The sequence below is a fragment of the Labrus mixtus genome, chromosome 13, assembly GCF_963584025.1.
Source record: "Labrus mixtus chromosome 13, fLabMix1.1, whole genome shotgun sequence".
In the NCBI taxonomy this organism is placed as follows: Eukaryota; Metazoa; Chordata; class Actinopteri; order Labriformes; family Labridae; genus Labrus; species Labrus mixtus.
Window position 1 is genome coordinate 15,939,614 of NC_083624.1, and position 18,192 is coordinate 15,957,805.

General features: G+C 42.9%; 1 protein-coding gene across 1 annotated transcript; it reads right to left on the minus strand.

Moving 5' to 3' along the window:
• Positions 1–1,116: 1,116 nt before the first annotated feature.
• igfbp5b (insulin-like growth factor binding protein 5b) lies at positions 1,117–15,520 on the minus strand. Its single transcript, XM_061053876.1, has 4 exons — positions 14,808–15,520; positions 5,510–5,724; positions 5,264–5,383; positions 1,117–4,490 (listed from the first exon to the last, which is right to left on the minus strand). The coding sequence occupies exons 1-4, from the start codon at positions 15,139–15,141 to the stop codon at positions 4,350–4,352; spliced, it is 810 nt and encodes a 269-aa protein (XP_060909859.1). The 5' UTR covers positions 15,142–15,520; the 3' UTR covers positions 1,117–4,349.
• Positions 15,521–18,192: the final 2,672 nt, after the last annotated feature.

Sequence of the window (18,192 nt, forward strand, 5' to 3'; positions counted from 1 at the left end):
CAGCTATTTAAAAATAACATGCAATCGTATCAGATGGGTTCTCCGTTTTGGAAATACTCAGACCTGGGAATAAGAATTGTTAATAGTAATGTATAAAACATATCTTCTCGCTGTAGCAACAATAGCAAGTTGTTGCTACATTGACTATACCATGTGAACCAATCGTAGCTCAATTTCGCCACAGCTTGTGTGTCTGTACACTGCAAAACTGAAATATTAGCAAGTGTTTATCTTATTGCTTGTCAACAATATCTCAATGCACTTTCTATAAGCTGGATATTTAAAGCAAAACACAAGGCCTAAGTTGCATGTAATAAGCAACAACAAAAAAATCTGCCAATGAGATAAGACAATTTAACTTGTTGAGTGTCTTAAAATATATATCTAAATTAAGATATATACAGCTTATTTCAAGACCCTCATCAAGTAAAATGGTCTTGTCCCATTGGCAGATTTTTTGCTAATCACAAACAATGTAGGTCTCATGTTTTGCTCTTACATCTTATCTTTGATGTAAGATGTTTGTTTGGACTTGTCAGATATAAATGTATTGAGATATTTTTGACTAGACATTAGACAACAACATTTGCTAAGATTCAAGGTTTTTGCAGTGTATGCACTTAGAATTAGCAGCCTGTGTATGTCTTTGTGATAAGTCATGTCTCAGGGGAGAAGATTCTGCCTTTAAGTACTAATAAAGGTAGGGTTTCCGTAACATGATGAAGCCTCCTCCAGGCTATAAATCTCTTCTTCCCAGTCATTTGAATAGTGAGCTGGTCCTGCTAGATGTTATCCCCCCCTTGAAGTTCAAACTCATGGTAAATGACTTCCTTGTTCCTGTGCAATCTTTTTTGACTATGGTGTTGAAAACCAGGTGACTTACCCTCGGGCGAGGCTTTATAAAGTCACATCCTGCATGCTGCATGAGATCCTTGTGGGCTAGCCTGGGTGTCTCAGACTTATGTCTAAGAGGTTTATCAGCTCGTGCCTCGGAGATTAGTCAGCGCTTACTATCAGGATGATTCCGCTTCAAACTGTTCTTTTCAAGCCAATTCAGTGGCTACTCACCTCCTTTTTCAAAATGCCATGCCAGAAATGAAAACCTTGCCAGAGTGCTTAAATGAATACATAACTTTATTTAAATAAATGCTTTGTCATAACAAAAAAAAAGACAAAGGTTAAAAGAGTACATAAATTACAAGTTGAATAAATATTACACAGTGATATTCACTTTAATAATTTGAGATTTTTTGTCTTTTTTCTTATTTGTTTTATGTTGTTCCAAATACTGACCATTTTGTTTCCCACTATCCTCCTGCCACCGATGGGTATATTTCACAAGCCAGTGAACACCAAATTATGCAAACCAATTGTATTGTCTCATTACATCCAGAAAGTGTTATGTACTCAGAAAGATAGCTGTACTGTCGTAACTGTGCTACTCTATTATGTAATGTGAATATGAGTTTTAAACCAAGTAGGAGATGTGAAACCTGAGGAAGACACTGCCTTTCAGTAGGTGTGGGGAACAGAAAGTCACTGAAATGACTTTGTTAGAGCCTGAACCTCAACCTGTTATCCAGACAAAAGAAACAAATACCTGGAACAGTGAAGTATTCACATATACTATGTATGAATGGTTCCGGATATTCCATGTTTCATTGCTTTTTGGCTCAAAAGAGTATCAAATCAAAGTGAAACTTGATACTCTGCTGCTGGTACTAGTGTTACATTCCCCAGATTTCCATGACTCCTGGTAACTGTCTTGCTAACTGTTTCTAATGTCATGCAATTGGTGACCCCGTTGAGGGGAAGTGGCTAGGCCCTGATTATGACCGCTGCCCATGGCGCTTGCGTTTCCTCTTTTCCTCTCTCCTCTATCCATTTTTTCCCCCTTACTACCTTTACTCTCATCTCTGTGCAATTGGCCATAAGAACTTCTCTAGCTGTGTTACTTTTGATCTATTTTTTTCCCTAAAAGATGTTGCTGTAAAGGAGGTCCCAGGCATGGGCTGCAAAGCCCCTGTCGACAAATATTACCTCAAAGCACCACCTTTGAATGGTAAGCACAAGATAACACAACATTTAGCTTTTGTGGCTGTTTTTTTTTTTTTTTTGTAATCTTTTTTGTTCCACTAACTTCATGATACCACATCGTAGGACGTCGTTGTGTGTCAATATCAAAAGTGAGTAACTGAAATAAGTGCAAGCTGCTTTTTTTTTTTTTTTCGAAAGTGGTAGTGGGGATTTCGGTGTTGGACGTGGGGCAAGGAGAATTGATAATATATATTCACAACTAGAGGCCATTTAGGATGTGATTTCTCTTTTGTTGCAGCAAAGGAAAATGCTTGATAAACCTCCAACCATCCGTTAGGCCTCCCCTCTCTGGCAATCATATACATTGGCATTCACATGAAAAAAGCAAGAGTCTTAGCTTATTGGTTGTCAAAGAAAAAAGAGGGAGTCCCTCACACACCATTCTTGTCCAGGAATTGCCCCGAGGTACAGGCAGAGATAATAAATGCTTTTGCAATTTGTTGCTGATACCATTTACAGGATCTACCACATTCAATGTTCTTCTTTCAATAAGAACTAAACCGACACCCCTTGATCGATGTATCAAGTATCAGCTCCAGCAAAGGGCTGTCTGAGAAAGGAAATCGCCCCATAGGATATCCATGTCACTTTCACGTCACTATTTAAATGTATTTGCATGTAGGAAGGCACTGTGACTTGCACACAGAGAGAACAACTCTAGTTAAATGACCCTGTTATAACCTGTAACCTTTTTGTTCTGATCATGCCCCCCTTTAGATGTAGGAAGATAACCTTTGCAATGGGGGCACGAAGCAAGAAGGGTTCAGAGGGTTAGCTTCTTTGACTGCCCTGACATCAAATGACTCAGGGTCATTCTCCCGACAGGCTACAAGGACCTATTCAAATTCTTTACAGGCTAAAATCTTCTTTTTTTTTATGTTCCAAGCACAATTACATTGTTGTCATACTATGTTTCTACAGGAAAACAACATTCAATAACTATATTTAAAAGTAATGTAATACACCATGGTTACACTGTAGTAGCAGTACTGAGGGGAAACCACTTGATCAAGGAACATGGCTCAAAAGTGGGCGGTCTTTACTTCACTGAAGGCAAAGAAAACAGCACAAACAAAACCATACAAAACTACACTTCACACAACTGAATCAGAGAAGCAACTGGCCTGACTGGCAAGTTTCGATTATGCACTCAACTCGAAAAAGATCGAAGTCCAACTTGAGTCCTGTCAGTTAAGCTGAAAACACTTTATTTCACCGGTAGAGTCAGCGCTCTCTAAGCTCTGTGTCGCCCTGCATGGCAGTGTCTGTTTAAATAGGCACAGTTGGCATATCAGGCTAGCTTCATTGTCGAAGAGCCACTTACATAGGTTCATCTGTGACGATCTGCTTACTCTTTTGTTTCCAAACACTCTGTGTCCCGAGACATACTTTACATCGGTTATAGAGAAGGCCAGCCCCAAGACCACTTCAAGCGCTGGCAATACTTGTTGTGACAAAATCAAACAAAAGAGAAAGAAAAAAAAAAAAGGACATTCTTTTTGTAATAGGCTCACTCCGTCGTACACCAACACCGGCTGATACATAACACACACAAACTGTATACATACACACATTCATGCACACGTCATTTTGTGAAGATACACATTTCTAAACAGGATCCCCTATTAATAAGTGCTCTGACAGAACCACATATCCAGATAGAGTCAACTGTTACAGCATTTCCCTATCGATTGTTTCTTTTTTTTTCTTTTGGAAAACAGACAAAAAACCAAATTACTCTGCCAATCGTCAGTTCCACAGTGGCATCATGTTCTGATCTGTTTTCAACCAATGTGCCTGATTCTTTTTTGTTTCCTCACAATGACTTTTTTTTTTCTTAATCTGACATCAAACAAAGTGTTGTGTTGAAACCCCCCGGCTTCTATAAAAATATATCCATTGTGTGCATATATTTTCATGGATCTGCAGCCAGCGGTCCCGCCTCATACAAGGGGTCCCATGAGCGACAGTCAAGGGATCTAGCAAAATCTTCTGGGACTTTTACCCTCATTCTGAGATGAGTGCTTGGTCAACAACAGAAAAGAAAAGAAGAAAAAGTTACAGGTGTCTTTTTTTCAGCCTGTCCTTTCGTTCGTATTTTTTTCGTCCTTTTTTTTCAATTTGAAAAAACAAAACTCTTGAAGTGTACAGAGGGCGGAGCATTCAGGTGTGGTTCAGAGAGGAGGCGTGGGCCCTGGGTCACGTGGTGATTTGGGGTGGGGGGGTAGGGGTCGATGGTGGTCCTCCCCCATTCACTCGTTGTTGTTGCTGCTGCTGCTCTCAAGGTCTTTACACTGAATGTCCCCTCCGCTGTAGTCCGTGCCAGGGAGCTGAACACCATACTTGTCCACACACCAGCAGATGCCTCGTTTGCGTCCGCGGGATGGCTTGCACTGTGGGCAAGAAACCAAGATATTAGCGTTCATGACAACAGCGACTACTGAAGTGGGGAGTTGTTAAACTGTAGTAACTGGCAAGCTAAAGTCCAATACATAAAGAAGAAACATGCTATCATTAGTTGGTCACAGTTGTGACAACAAATTAGTTAGCAAATTTATAGATCCTTTAGATAGCTAAATGGTTAGCTTGAGATTTGAAGTTAGCTCACTTTCGAGTCAACCTAGTAACAGACAAAGGTGGAGCTGAGCCGAGCCCTAAGCCTCCTGGCTACCTGTCAGTCAACTTAGCCCACACCCCTTACGCAAATGTATGAATAACTCTTGAGCTAACCCTAATACAATCAAAATGGATGAGTTATTTAAAAAATCTTCCTCTTTAAATGTGTACCAATAGAGAAATGAGCTATGCAGATCAAATTCGATTTTTGAACCAGGTTGTAAACATGCTTTATTTTGCATTACTGTAATGGTTTCATTTATGAGCAATGGAGGTTGCTACTTGCATCATAGTCAACAGTGATGCAAGCGGCTATGGGCCAATGATACACATTTACATGTCAGAGTCCACAAGTATGCTAACAGTTTTATTTTTCCACATTAAATAAATCCACTAGTCTTGTCAGTTCAATTGAAATTGAGTGATTTTGCCACAAACATTTCTCTCTTCAAATACTTGGTTGGCAGAACCTTGCAGTAACCATTTGAGAATCAAATCATCATTTCATCAGGTTCATCAGGGTCATGTTGGCCTTTTGAATCTACCTCACCTGCTTGCGCTTGAAGAATCCCTTCCTGTCACAGTTGGGAAGGTACAAAGACAGAGGCATGACACGAGAAGTATCCTTCATTCCCTGAATGATCCCATCCAGTTTCCTCCTGCATGGTCCCTATAGGGAAAGAGAGCACAGGGTCACGATCGAGCATCAGGTCATTAGAAGTCATCATGTGTTGTGTTCTAACATTTAATGAAACATCTATGAAGGTGTGGCTTCTTACGAACAGCATGTACTTACAAACTCAGGCTCATGCTTGTCGATGGGCAGGGGGGAATAGTCCATGGAGGAGCCCATAAGGCGCTGCTTGCTCAGCTTCCTCTTCTGCTCCTTGCGAAGGGCGTGGACTTTTTTACTGTTCACAATGTCTTTGGGAAGGAGTGGCACTTTGGCCGGCTGCAGCTCCTCTGTAATCTCTGTGGTTATGGTGTCCTCGTGTTCTCGAGACTCATGATCTGCAGCGGGGAAAATAAAACAGTTTATTAATGTCAAATGTGGAACCAATAATGCAGCACCTGCCTCCTATTAATGCTTTATCCACTAGTTGTGTATAGTTAATTATTGACAGATTGTTTATAATAGACTAATAGAAAATGTATTTTGGCGCTGGATGGAAAGTTGTCCCTGCCCTCTACTGGAAACGAAGAGAAGTGTGAGTAGATTATTTTATTTTAAGTTCTCACTGTATAACAAGCTGTTTACACAACGGTGACATATTTTCACGACATACAGTACTGTAGCAAAAAAATCCCTTTTGACAAACCTAAGAAACATTTGAATTTATTTGAGTTGTGATTCTTTCAATGCAGGAAATGTGAAGTAATTTTAACTATTTTTTTGTCTCCACTATTTGCTGAGAGAAACATCAGCCTCTTTTGCTGTTTAAGGGGTTAGGATATGTGAAGGCGGTTAGGGGTTAGGGATTTGGGGTTCTGTAAGGGGAAGGCATGGTTCTGGACAGAACGCTACGAGGGGCTCGGGCACTCGGGGGACAATGGGTATTAAAAAAATACTTAAAACCTCTTTAAAAAAGACAAAAATATGTTCATAAAAGCCCTCTAAACCTATATTAAAATGTTAATTAAATGATGGGAAACCAGCCCTCTGTGCAGGGGAGACAGACAGAGCTCTATTGTTCATTAAAATCTTCCTGTCTCCTAGTGTCTCTGAAACCATAGCGTTAGGGGGTTAGGGTTGGGGTTAGGGTTAGGCGTAAAATTGGCATCTCCATTATTTCGTATTTGTTTGATAGCAGTTTAATGCTTAGCAGGTAGTATGCAGCAGAAGAAAACATGTTTGCTATAACCAGCTGGCTGCCACAGCTTGAAGCAAGATTGATGAGAGCTATGTTTGACGGAAACAAAACAGAGTTAAACCAAAACAAGAAGGGAAAAGACGCTAAAATGAAGCTAAGAATTAGAAAAGTTCATATGTTGTATTTTTGTTTTTATGTTGCCATGTTGTAATATGGTAACTGATGACACCAACTGACCATTGGTTACAAATGGAATGATTATATCAAACTTAGCTACATGTAAGAGGCTTTAAAATATAGTTTATTGATGTAAATAGTGACTTAAATTCTCTTTTGCATTGCTCGTTTCAAGTCTATTTACAAGGTTTGTTGATTCAACATTCAGTTATTTCATAATGCAACTAGTTGTGAAACTTTATTTGGACGAGAAGTGGAGTCAGGAATGTAAAATGTCTCTGTAAAAGGGTAAACAGTGTCTTTATTACAATACCTAATTAAATATTCACATTCTGCATAAATCATGTTCTACAGCTTGTTGTTGTTTTTTGTGGTTTCTCACTAAAGTACAATAGCAGGTGCTTTTCCCAGGGCTTGTGTCACCAACTGTTGCCTTCCTTTTGTTTATAGATGATCTGATGACAGCTGATGAACTCTTAGCACCAACACAGGAGATTGAACAAAGCTTTTCCCACACAGCCAAACATTCCACTCACTTCTTCTCTACATGTAACAGAGTAACGTAATAACTTAACATCCAGTCATGTAAGACAAGTTTGAGCTTATTTGGATTGAAAGAAATAGGTGACAACAGTCTACAACCAGCAACTTCTCCAGTGTCTTTTAATGTCCTTAATGAAAGGCGAGAAATGTCACAGAAACACCAGGAAGCTCTCAGAGCTCTACAACTTGGGAAAACTACATCACATGTTGCCTACACCGTGCCTGGAAAATTTGCTAACACGTTATCTGGACTGCTAAACTTGAACAGGGACTGAAGGCCTCCGAGTGTTGTTAACTTTACTGCGACGCGTCCCACATTAAACTGATTCAAATGTCAGACTGAGGAAAATCCAGTTGCTCTGCGGGCTCGTATAAATGCTTGTACATATCTGTCACATCTTATGCACTTATCAACACGGTTCCAGCTCCCCCAGGGGGCACTGCAGTCTCAGAGACCTGAAAGTCCCCTCAAGATAGGAAGTTCACAGGTTGAGGTCTTTTATCCTTAACCTAGCCCCCTCCTCCCACCCCTGGTCCCCTCCTATCTTTGGGGCTCAGCCTCTTAAGCCCGGACCCCCAGCCAGAGGTTCTTTGAGGCCACAGAAAGAAGCCCTCAGCTCCCCCCTTGGCTTAGCAGTACCATAAGTACAGAGTTATTGTGGGGACTTTGCCAGGCCCCAACTGGCCGGAGCGACGGTGCCAGTGGATGACCCTGGTTATATTTATCTGACAAGGAAACCCGCCATGGTGCTCAGGGCCAGACTCACTGAACCAGAGAGGAATGTTGGCTCCTGACTGCAGGCCAACTGCTGCTGAAAGTCAAATCAACTTCCTTACTTGTAAAGTGGCATGAGAGAATAAGTTGGAAAATATGATTTTTAACAAGTCACCATAACTTCCTCGACTGGCCTGTTAGTACACAGCCACCGCAGAGAAAGGCAGTGAGACGTTACAAGGACACAAGCTCTGAGAAACTGATGTTCAAAGAGCCTGACACAGCATGAGCGTCTGGAGTCTCTGGGAGGGGAAGGCGGAAGGGTGAAGGGGAGGGGGAGAGGGCGATGGGGCAGGGTGATTACCAGAATTGGGTCTTTGGCTTCTGCGCTGCACTACCGTCTCTTTGAAATTAATCTCACAACTCATGACTTGGCAGGCCTTGGTTTGTGTTTAGATATGTCCTTGTGTCTCCCCCGCTCAGACTACGAGGCTATGACTCGCTATAAATAAATATGTCAAACAAGCATTCCTATGTACACCATGCATGTGACCACTGTGGAAAAACTCTTTATTTCTGCTGTACAGACCAATAGTTTCTCAGGGCACTTGATTAAAATGCCACATATTTGGCAATGAAATATGCCCTCGAAAATAAGGACTGTGTTTTTTAACGTGCATTCTTGTTTCATGTGTAATCTCATTTGAGCATATAAATGGCCAGATTAAGATTGGTCTAAGCCATGAGACAATTATATTCTCCTTAAAAGCCAGTCACTTTGCAAAATATGTCTCTTCAGAGTATTTTGAGGAGAAACATGGGATAGAAAAGGTTATTCATCAGCATTGTAGCTTTTATTGAGACAGCTTCTTTGCTCCTGCAGTCACAAAATCACAAGATTCATCTTTTCTGAAGTGGGCTCTTCGCTTCAGCCACAATACTCAGTTTTTCCATGCTCAGGGTATCCAGCTTGTAAAGGAGGCTTAGAGGGTCTGTGTTTAACTCCTGAAACGTAGCCAAGACGCTGGCAACGAGCCAAGTGAGCCAAGTCATGTGCAGCTCTTCCATTCAGCCGAGCCCAAAGCTCTGCTGCCATCTCTCTCTCTCTTTCTCTCTCTCTCTTTCTGCTCAAGCTTAAGATTTCATTAGGACGAGAGGAGTGGAGTAGCCAAAGGAGGTGCACCTGATACTTCTCTGTTTAAAAATTAACATCTGCACACAATTATGCTTCATGAATATCCCAAGTTTCTTACAGGCAACAGTCCAAGCATGAAAGATAAGCTACCTCTTCAGATTTCTTCCCTCCTCTGCATCTTTAAGACTATAATAATAGCGTTTAGACTGCAAAAAAGGCAGAACAATAGATCCCCCCACCTTTCATTTGATTTCCCAGCATCACAACCACATATGTTATGTCCTGCCTTTGACTAAGTCTGAAATTACACCTTTACAAAATGTAAGAGAGTGGTGAATAGAGGTGCTGTTTAATCTCAAAGTGGGGGGGGGGGGGGGGGGGGGGGGGGGGGTAGGACAAGATAATGTAGGGATAACTGGGCCTGAGGGACTGTGTCATATAAAGCACAACATAAGTAAACCATCCGTCAGGCTCAGGCTGCCTCTGCTACTTAATATTTGAAAGCAAGGCCATGGCCTGATAACCCTGCAGTTTCTGGAGCAGAAAAGGAGGTGTGAACTAACCTGCAGAGTCATGCAAACCCTGGGTATGTGTGTGCAGAAGCACAAACAATAGTTCTAAATGAACACTTAAATATTGGTTAAATAAAAACAATTTTCAAACTTGCAGCACTGTTAGGATTTTGGGGTTTTGAGAGAATTTGCAGATAAAAGGTACAAGGTATCAGTGGAGACACAAGCTTTGCACATGACTTGGCAGTGCACAAAGGCTGGTTACATGAGAAGACTGAGTCTGATGACTGAATAATGCTCCCTTCAAACGCAGTTTAGAGAAGGAAGAAAATATGAACGTGTCCATGAGTTGGTTTGAGCACCCCCAAGTGTAAGGGATTTATGTTTTGACCCCAATGTCCTGTAGTTTGGCTGGAATTTGTTGTTCTAAAAATGCAGGAAATAACTCTTCCCATGGTGTTGTGCACACAGAATATGTTCAATGCAATCAAAAAGTTTCCTGCGTTTCTGAATGCATGGTATAAATAGCAACAAGAACAATTCAAGGATTGTAAATCGCAAAACAGAGACTTTTGAGAGGATGCAATATCCATCCAAGACGGAAATGCTGCTGTAGGTAAGCAAACCGTCTGAACTGTTTACAGCTTCCGCACTGTAAATAAATTCTCCATTCGCATTGAAACTGGATGTGAAAAAGGACATTAGCAGATCAAGCGCTTCTACTGTACATTCCTAGTTCTGGTCTGAGGTCGAATCCTACATCTGGGTGTGGGTTTGCAACAAGCCACATGGACGGACGCAACCTCTCTTTGGGTCATCATCACCACAACACAATTGCTGGGTGTGACGATGTTCTAGCTCCCCAGAGGCAGCAGCAGCAGTTATTTAGGCGAGTGTGTCCCTGGATGTAGTGTTAAAGCTGGTCTTCAAGCAGCATAAAAAGAAACATCACCGTGGTTGAACTTCAACATTATTGTGGTTTGAACACATTGTTAAATTATCTGTGAAAACCGCCTCAATCACGGCACACCCAAGAATGAGCAAATGGGAAGTCTTTGTAACTCAATGCATGAACTGTTCGGTTCTGCATCAATTTTACGACAAAAAAATGTCTTTATTGTGCTTCTGAGTGATCAAAACTACGCGTCAACAAGTAAGTATTCAAGAAGAGCCATTTTTAATTGCCAAAGATGGCCTTATGTAATTGGACAGGGAACAATAAAAGGTTCACGTGTCTCACGTGTCTCACATTCTCATAAACACCAACATTTCAGAGAAGTCACTGAAGCTTCTATTGTTCTAAAATTTCTAAGAAACCTTTATTATTTTACGAGCTTTCGAATGGAATACATTTTTTTTTTTTACATGTATGTACAAAGAGATGATTCTGCTTCTTTCCGGCACCATGCTAACATGTAACCAGGTGTTTCAGGACAGCTTACAGTTCACAGGTCAAGTGTCAACACATGTGACATCATTTTCCAGCATGTGGCCATCGCTGCCCTGTTTTTTTTCAATCCCACGCTCCGAGCTTAGAAAGACTACAGTGAGTGCTGATTTCTTTCACAGCTGTCGCCACCAGCAGGCTAGGTGTCAGTGACCAATAAGCTGTACAAATACCACTGTAAAGTTTTATAGGGAGAAATCAGGCAAGTGTGCCAAAGAGGTTATGTGCTTCCCAGTGACAGCCTCGGTACTGGGACTGTCCCTGTGATCATACTATAGCTACCAAAATGCTATGCAAAGACAAAATCACATCAATCCGTATCGATGTAGCATTGAAATAATCTAGCTCTACATCACATTTTCTATGATTTGCACTCTTTTTCTCTCAAACCTCATGCAGTATCTTAACTAAATGACCTTTCTTATACATTCTCCCTCCCTAGCACCTGCAACAGATCAGTTGCAGCATGCTAAGCTTTCATTGCACTGTCTCAGATGTTCAAGGTGAGACGGATGGAAAACCACATACAGTCTTTCCTTTCGCATGAGCCTGTCATGAAGCTGTCAAGCAGCTGGGGCGGGCACACGTGACCGGAGCTATACCAAACGTGGCATGTCTGTATGAGCATGAAACATCCAAAGGAGAAGCTGTTTTGTCATTAGCCTGAGTCTATGGTTGATGAGAATCAGCGTTTTTGCAGCAGTTTCTCAGCTTTGACCCGGTAACCAGCTGTGTCACTGACGCTGGAAAGCAGCAGATGGCGGTTCTCCAAGTTGAGTGGTTCTCTAAAAGTATGTGATGACAAGCGATTCTGTACGGTGCTTAGAAATGCAACAGTGTGACCGTACATATGCGGAGTTCTCTGGCAAACATTAAGCATCAGAGGCCTGCAGTTGCTTGACTTACTCATGACTGTCATCAATGACAGAGACATGTGACGTGTGAGAAATCACCAACTCTTCAAATAACTGCTGTGGCTCAAATAACTCTGCATCTACACTCATGCAAAGAGCCAACGTGAATCTATTAAAGATGTCAGTAAAGGCACCAGGTTTTCTGTTGCTATGCTAATAAGGGGCATCGTATTTCTGTCCATGTGTGTGAGGAGTATTCTGGTTTTTGGAACCACTCCCCAATCATCTTTTGTTTCTTGGCAAAGACCAATCTGCTAAAACATAAGGCCCTTTCAGGAGCTTGAAGGACGAGGGGCCTGCTGCCATGAAGTCATATCTGTTGGCAAGCTTTCCAGGCTCTGATTCACTGGACGAGAGGGGGGGGGGGGGGCAACAAATTCTGAGTGCCCCCAAAGCACACACCACCTCCTGTGGCTTACAATTCGAGCTACTACTGGGATCACAGCGCAGGAGCAAAATGTGAATTAATGCACCGCTGGGACCAGGATGCAGAGCTAGGATGGCCAGGAACATGAGCAGTGAAGGGGAGTGGAAGGGAGGGAGGAGAGGGATGGGGGTGTGGGGTGGGTGGGAGTGACTGTAGGATAGCGAAGATTCCTCTCCCCCATTGTTTGGCTGCCCCAGTCAATATTTAGTAGAGCTGCAGCTCTCATGGCCTCTTGAGTGTTGCAGACACTTGAGCTCCTCCTCCTCCTGTGTGTTTGCCTTGCTCAGCTGGTACAGCGCACAGACAGCTGCAACCCCACACCGCAGGAAACCAGAGGCTCACCTCACCAGTACACCCATCCACAGAGCTGTTTGACACAAGGCCCTTCAGAGGGGTGGAGAGAGAGACACACACACATAGGGGGAGAGAGAGAGAGAGAGAGAGAGAAAGCCGGGGGCATTCTGCTGAATCACTGCCTTGTGACTGAGCGCCCATGCAATGAATGCAGCGCCAGAGGCAGGAAAAGATGCTCTGATTACCTCTGTGGGCCAACAAAGAAGTCAGGTTCTGTGTGTGTGTGTGTGTGTGTGTTTGTGTGTGTGTGTGTGTGTGTGTGTGTTAAGCCCCAAGTGAGACAAAACTGCCCGAGGTGTCATCACTCACAACAATCACACACAATGCACACCCAGACACCCACACAGCCCCGCCCAAGCAAACACACATGCTCACACACACACACACACACACACACACACACACACACACACAGACCCTACCTTTACTTTGTTCACTTCTCTTCGCAGAACACAGAGTATGCTGGATATTTTTAGTACAAAAACACTCAACGGAAACCACATTCTCCTGTAATATCATTAAAAGCAGAGGTGAGGGCTGCTCTCTGTGTTCAAACACCCTAATGACGCTGTCAACAGCCTAAATGAGCCCAGTGGTAGCCCTGCTTTATAGAATGAGGCTTGTAGCCAAAACCTCTGTGGTTCCCACCTACTTATCTAGTTGTTGACAAGCTGCTAAAACTCCTGAGTGACAGCGGACTGCTCTCTGCAACACTAAGAAATGTCTTAAATCATTCAGGGCTGCTGGCTCCACTCTCTTTCTCTCTGTGTCTGCCTGTCTCTGTGTCTTTCTCTCTTTTCTCTGCGTCTCTCTCACGCACAGGCTGCAGATTTAGTGGTAATCCGACTCTGAACACAGAGCTAGGGTGAGCCTGCAGACCTAAATCTGTCTCAATTCTGATCTATCAGGACCCAAAGTTTGCAAAGTGGCACCTCTTTGCACTTTTTCTCCTCATGTCTGGGTAGATTTAATGACATTTGAATGCAAAACAGAGAAAAAAAAAACATTTTTGCGCTCTGCCATGAGGATGGAAAATAGTGGGTATGACAGACACTTGTTACAGGAGTGGATGTTAAAGGCAGTCATTTGCAGAATAAGCTCCACTTAAAGGGGTTCCCACATTTTCCCTCCATACATTTCTCAACCAAAGTTTGGAGTCTTTCACTGTTTGCGTTTTTTATGCGTAAAGATAAGAGCAGAGAGGTTCAAACCATTAAGCGAAATGCATTAAATAACTGGCGCTACCTTAAACATATACACGTGAAAATATAGACTCTCTAGATCCTTGTCAGCCCCTTCTGGCTCTGCCTGGACCGCAGTTTGACAGCCCCGCACTAGACGCTCAAATCAGCCGGGAAATGGCATGTGCGTAACCGCAGCGGAGCGTCCAGCCAGCCCGCAACAGCTTAAGAGGGACCGGGGCGCACAACCACAAAGAATCGCTGGTTCACCTTATACTATATTATATTGGTTTTGAGAATCTTAATGATGTAGCACAACGCAACAGTGTCATTACAGCTGGATGCTGAGCACAAGGCAATCAAGGTGCGTATCTGTCCCAACATAAAGACCTGCGTTGAGAAGGAGAATAAGCTCCTGTAGCCAGTTTAATCAAGGCAGTGGATAAAAGTTAATGAGATGGCACCTCATACCATCTGTCAAACAAACGGTCTGTCAGAAAGCAGTGGTGGCGGCTTTTCATGCTCCAAAGGAGTCTGAGGAGAGGGAACCACCTGGGCTCCCTGCGAGGTGGCGAAAGAGGATGAAAACAATTGAAATTATAAAAACAGTGAACAGAAAAGACTGTTTTCTTTTATTTATTTATTTTTACAAAAAAAAAACAACAATCCACTAAGGTTTGATATGTTGTAATTTAGGCATGTTAAAAACACAGCACATAAGCACATCCCCGCATGGGAAACGACCTGATCAGACACAGGGGACAGGGAAGACCCTTCTCTCCTCTAGCTCTGATAACTGCAGCCGCACATTTTTCACAATTTGGTTCCATGCATGCATTGAGTCAGTCAGGCAGGTAGGCAGCCTATGCGCGTCTTACCTATGGGTGGGTGGGCAGGTTTGTATCCTTTCTCGTTGGTGCACACTCCCCTGCCGTGGAGAAGGGCATGCAGAGGTTTCTCCTCCCCGCTCCTTGGCAGGCAGCGGAGGCCCTGGACGCACGTCCCGGTGTAAACGCCGCACGCCTGTCCCTCGGACAACGCGCATGTTAGGCAGCAGCCGCAGCCCGGCTCCTTGACCAGCTGGCAGGCGACCGGGACCGGAGGGCACATGGACAGCGCCTTCTGGTCACAAGGCTCGCACGGCACGTATGAGCCCAAGCACCCGGACAGCCCCAAGATAAATGTCACCAAGAGGCAAAAACTCAGAAACATTGTTGGTGTTCTCTTCAGTTAGTATGGTATAAACCTCAAATGCGAAGAAGAGGGGGGGAAAAGTAGACTGGTCTAATGAGCACAATGCCTCAGTCAGTTAATCCGATTTTTAAAGCTAAAGCCAAGAGTCTTTATCCAGGAGTGTTGCTATCTATTTTAAAAAATAGAATAACATTAATAACAGACTTTGCGCCGTGCACCGCGCAAAAACTGCTCAAATGTACAATTAAAAATATATATGCGCTATTTTCCCGGAGATGATGTCTTCAAGGAGCAAGGCAAGTCTTTGCACAAAATCTCAACTTCTCTCCCCTTCAGTAAGGACTCCAATACTTTCTCCAGCAGAAGTTTCCTGAGCAGACTGATCAACTTGAGAGCTGCCTTGCCTTTTTAAAAACAGCCGAGCCCAAACCCCTAACTATGAATACGCTAAACACCAGGGAAGGGAGGCGCACTTGTTCCACGGCTTGGCAGGCGGCCAAACATTTTTTTTTTTTTCAGCAGCAGGAGGATCGCTCTTTCACCCTGAAGGCTGAACTGATGCCGAGGTGCAGGAGAGCAACGCAGCCCTCATCAAAACATTTCAGCAGACAAATCCTCAAGAAGAAAAAAGAAAAACCTGCAGGCTGTCACTGTCTGCACATCTGTAGATTCAAATTCTCCCCAAAAGATATTTAAAGTGCCCCACACTGCAAAAAAAATGACCTTCCCAACAAGTCATTTATGCACAGCAGTTAAGTTTCACTCGTGTGTCATGCTGTTTTTACAGTGTGTTAAAGAATTCTCCTGGAGATTCATGGAAACAAAATTGTCCAGGATTAGAGAGCGTCTTTCCAAAAGGCACTTTATTCACACACACACACACACACACACACACACACAGATCTTGAATAATGTCTCCCACTTCAGTTCGCTGGATCACTGTGTGAAATCAAGTGCAAAATATGATGTACATTTCAGATGAGTTGATTTGAAAACCTCAGAACTTTTACTCAAACCTGAAGGAAAAAAAAATTCTTACATCATAATTCTTCCGCAGCCGTGTATAAAGAAATAAATCATTGGTGACCCTCTGCTTGAGTCATAAGTGCCTCAATGTCATGGCTTGAATGGAATATACTTAGTAAGAAAAAGTAGGACGGACGGGGCTGTATTTGCTCCTTTGCATTCATGGCTGGAGCAAGAAAAAAGCGTGTCTCACCCTTCACCACACCGGAATGACCATATGTGTGTTCATTACTGAATCATTTACTTATATAAGTGCTGGAACAGAAGAGTGGATGTTAAATTATTATTCTTGTAAAGTCCAATTCACAGCTTTCCCAGACTTTTTCATTTTGGGTCACTCTGACAGGGGTACCTGCTCTAGTCTTAAAGTCACCTATAAATCCTGCACCTGTTGCTTCCACTGGATACCACTTGTGTCACAAATGGAGCCAGAAGGGAAATCCAACCACATGCCCCCCTTTTTTTCAGTGACACACAATCACAGAGACACACTCACACACACACCGACACAGAGGTAGAGTCATGTGCACAGAAGAAAAAGAGAAACATAGAGAACAGAAGGGGTGGCTGTCACGCACCCTGAGACTTGAGGCAACATCCTGACAACTTAAGTGCAACTGGGCTCTATTATTTTATAGCCTGTGTGCAGAATAATGCCTGATTGCTTCAGCGTGTGCTCTGCTTTCACCACATATGCACTCTAAATCAGCCCGGCAGGGACTGTTATTCCCATCTTTGCAGTTTTTAGGGCAGATCTTTCTCCCCTAAGTAATAGTGTATAGTGTCAGGAAGCTATATCTGCTGTCTGTCTCATATCCACTCACTGGTTGATGAACGGCCACTGTCTTTTTCTTTAACGTGGCTATCGTTTTACATACCCATGCATACACAGGCTGGAGATCCATAGAGAAGTGATTTACAAGTGTTGGTGTAGCAGATGACCACTAGAAGGCACTGTTAACAATGATAAACTCCATCGAGAAGGCATGTTTTCTGTATAGAAATCACCGGAATGACTACACTGACTGATTAATAGGCTATCACAGATGTAACAGGACAGTGCTACAGGCTCTGTGGTGTCCTTTGGATTTATTTTATTGCAAAGTGCTGCTGGGTGCATTTGTTCTAGAGCAAACATTCCCCCCAAGATCTGAATGACTGGATTATTACATAATCTCACTTAAAGATTTGAAAGACAATGTCTAATTTGGTATACCTCTCATACAGTACATGTGACTTTTTCAGAAGTATTAAAGCACATTTAGTTTTTTTCTTAATTGGAATTCATCCACAAGTGTATTAGATTTGGTTTACATAGGGTGTAAAATGATGTCAAAGCTCTTTACCTCTGTTTTGATATCGTGGCTGCTTTTCCTTTAATGTTTTACTTCTGCTTCCATTCATGCCATCACTCCCTGCCTTTACATTTAAAGTCTGACATTAGACAAAAAGGAACAAATCCTAAAAAAAAAAGGAGATGACTTGTAGAGTGACAAATTAACCCAGCAGCCGCAGAAACTGCTCAGAGTAAACCGTGCTGGTTGCACTTCTCACCATCCAGCTCAGAGTTCAGAGGACTGTGGTGAGTCAGTGTTCCCTCCAAAACCAACAGGACCAGCAAAAAGCCAGCAGGAGCAAAGTGAGACATAAATCTGAGCTACTTTGGCCAAACCCGGAGTGGCGATAATGAACAGGATTAAGACAGTAAAGCAGAGTGGATTAATGCAGCATCCACCAAATCTCTTTGCTGGGCATGGGCACGGTGGATGAAGAGAGAGGCTGACAAATTACAAAGGAGAACATCCTCCTGGTTCAAGCTGCAGTTAAGGATGTAGATATTAAACATGTAATCATCACTGAGGGGACACACTGTTCTTGTTCCTTTTCCTCTGTTCTCATTCATTTACTAAATGTGAATACTGACTCCCCGAAGACCCATTCCCCGAGATGCATCGGTCCACCTACTTCTCCTTTTGTCTCGTTCTCCTTCCACCCATGCATCATTCCGACTTTAAGGAACAATAATTAAGTTTGACGCCAAAG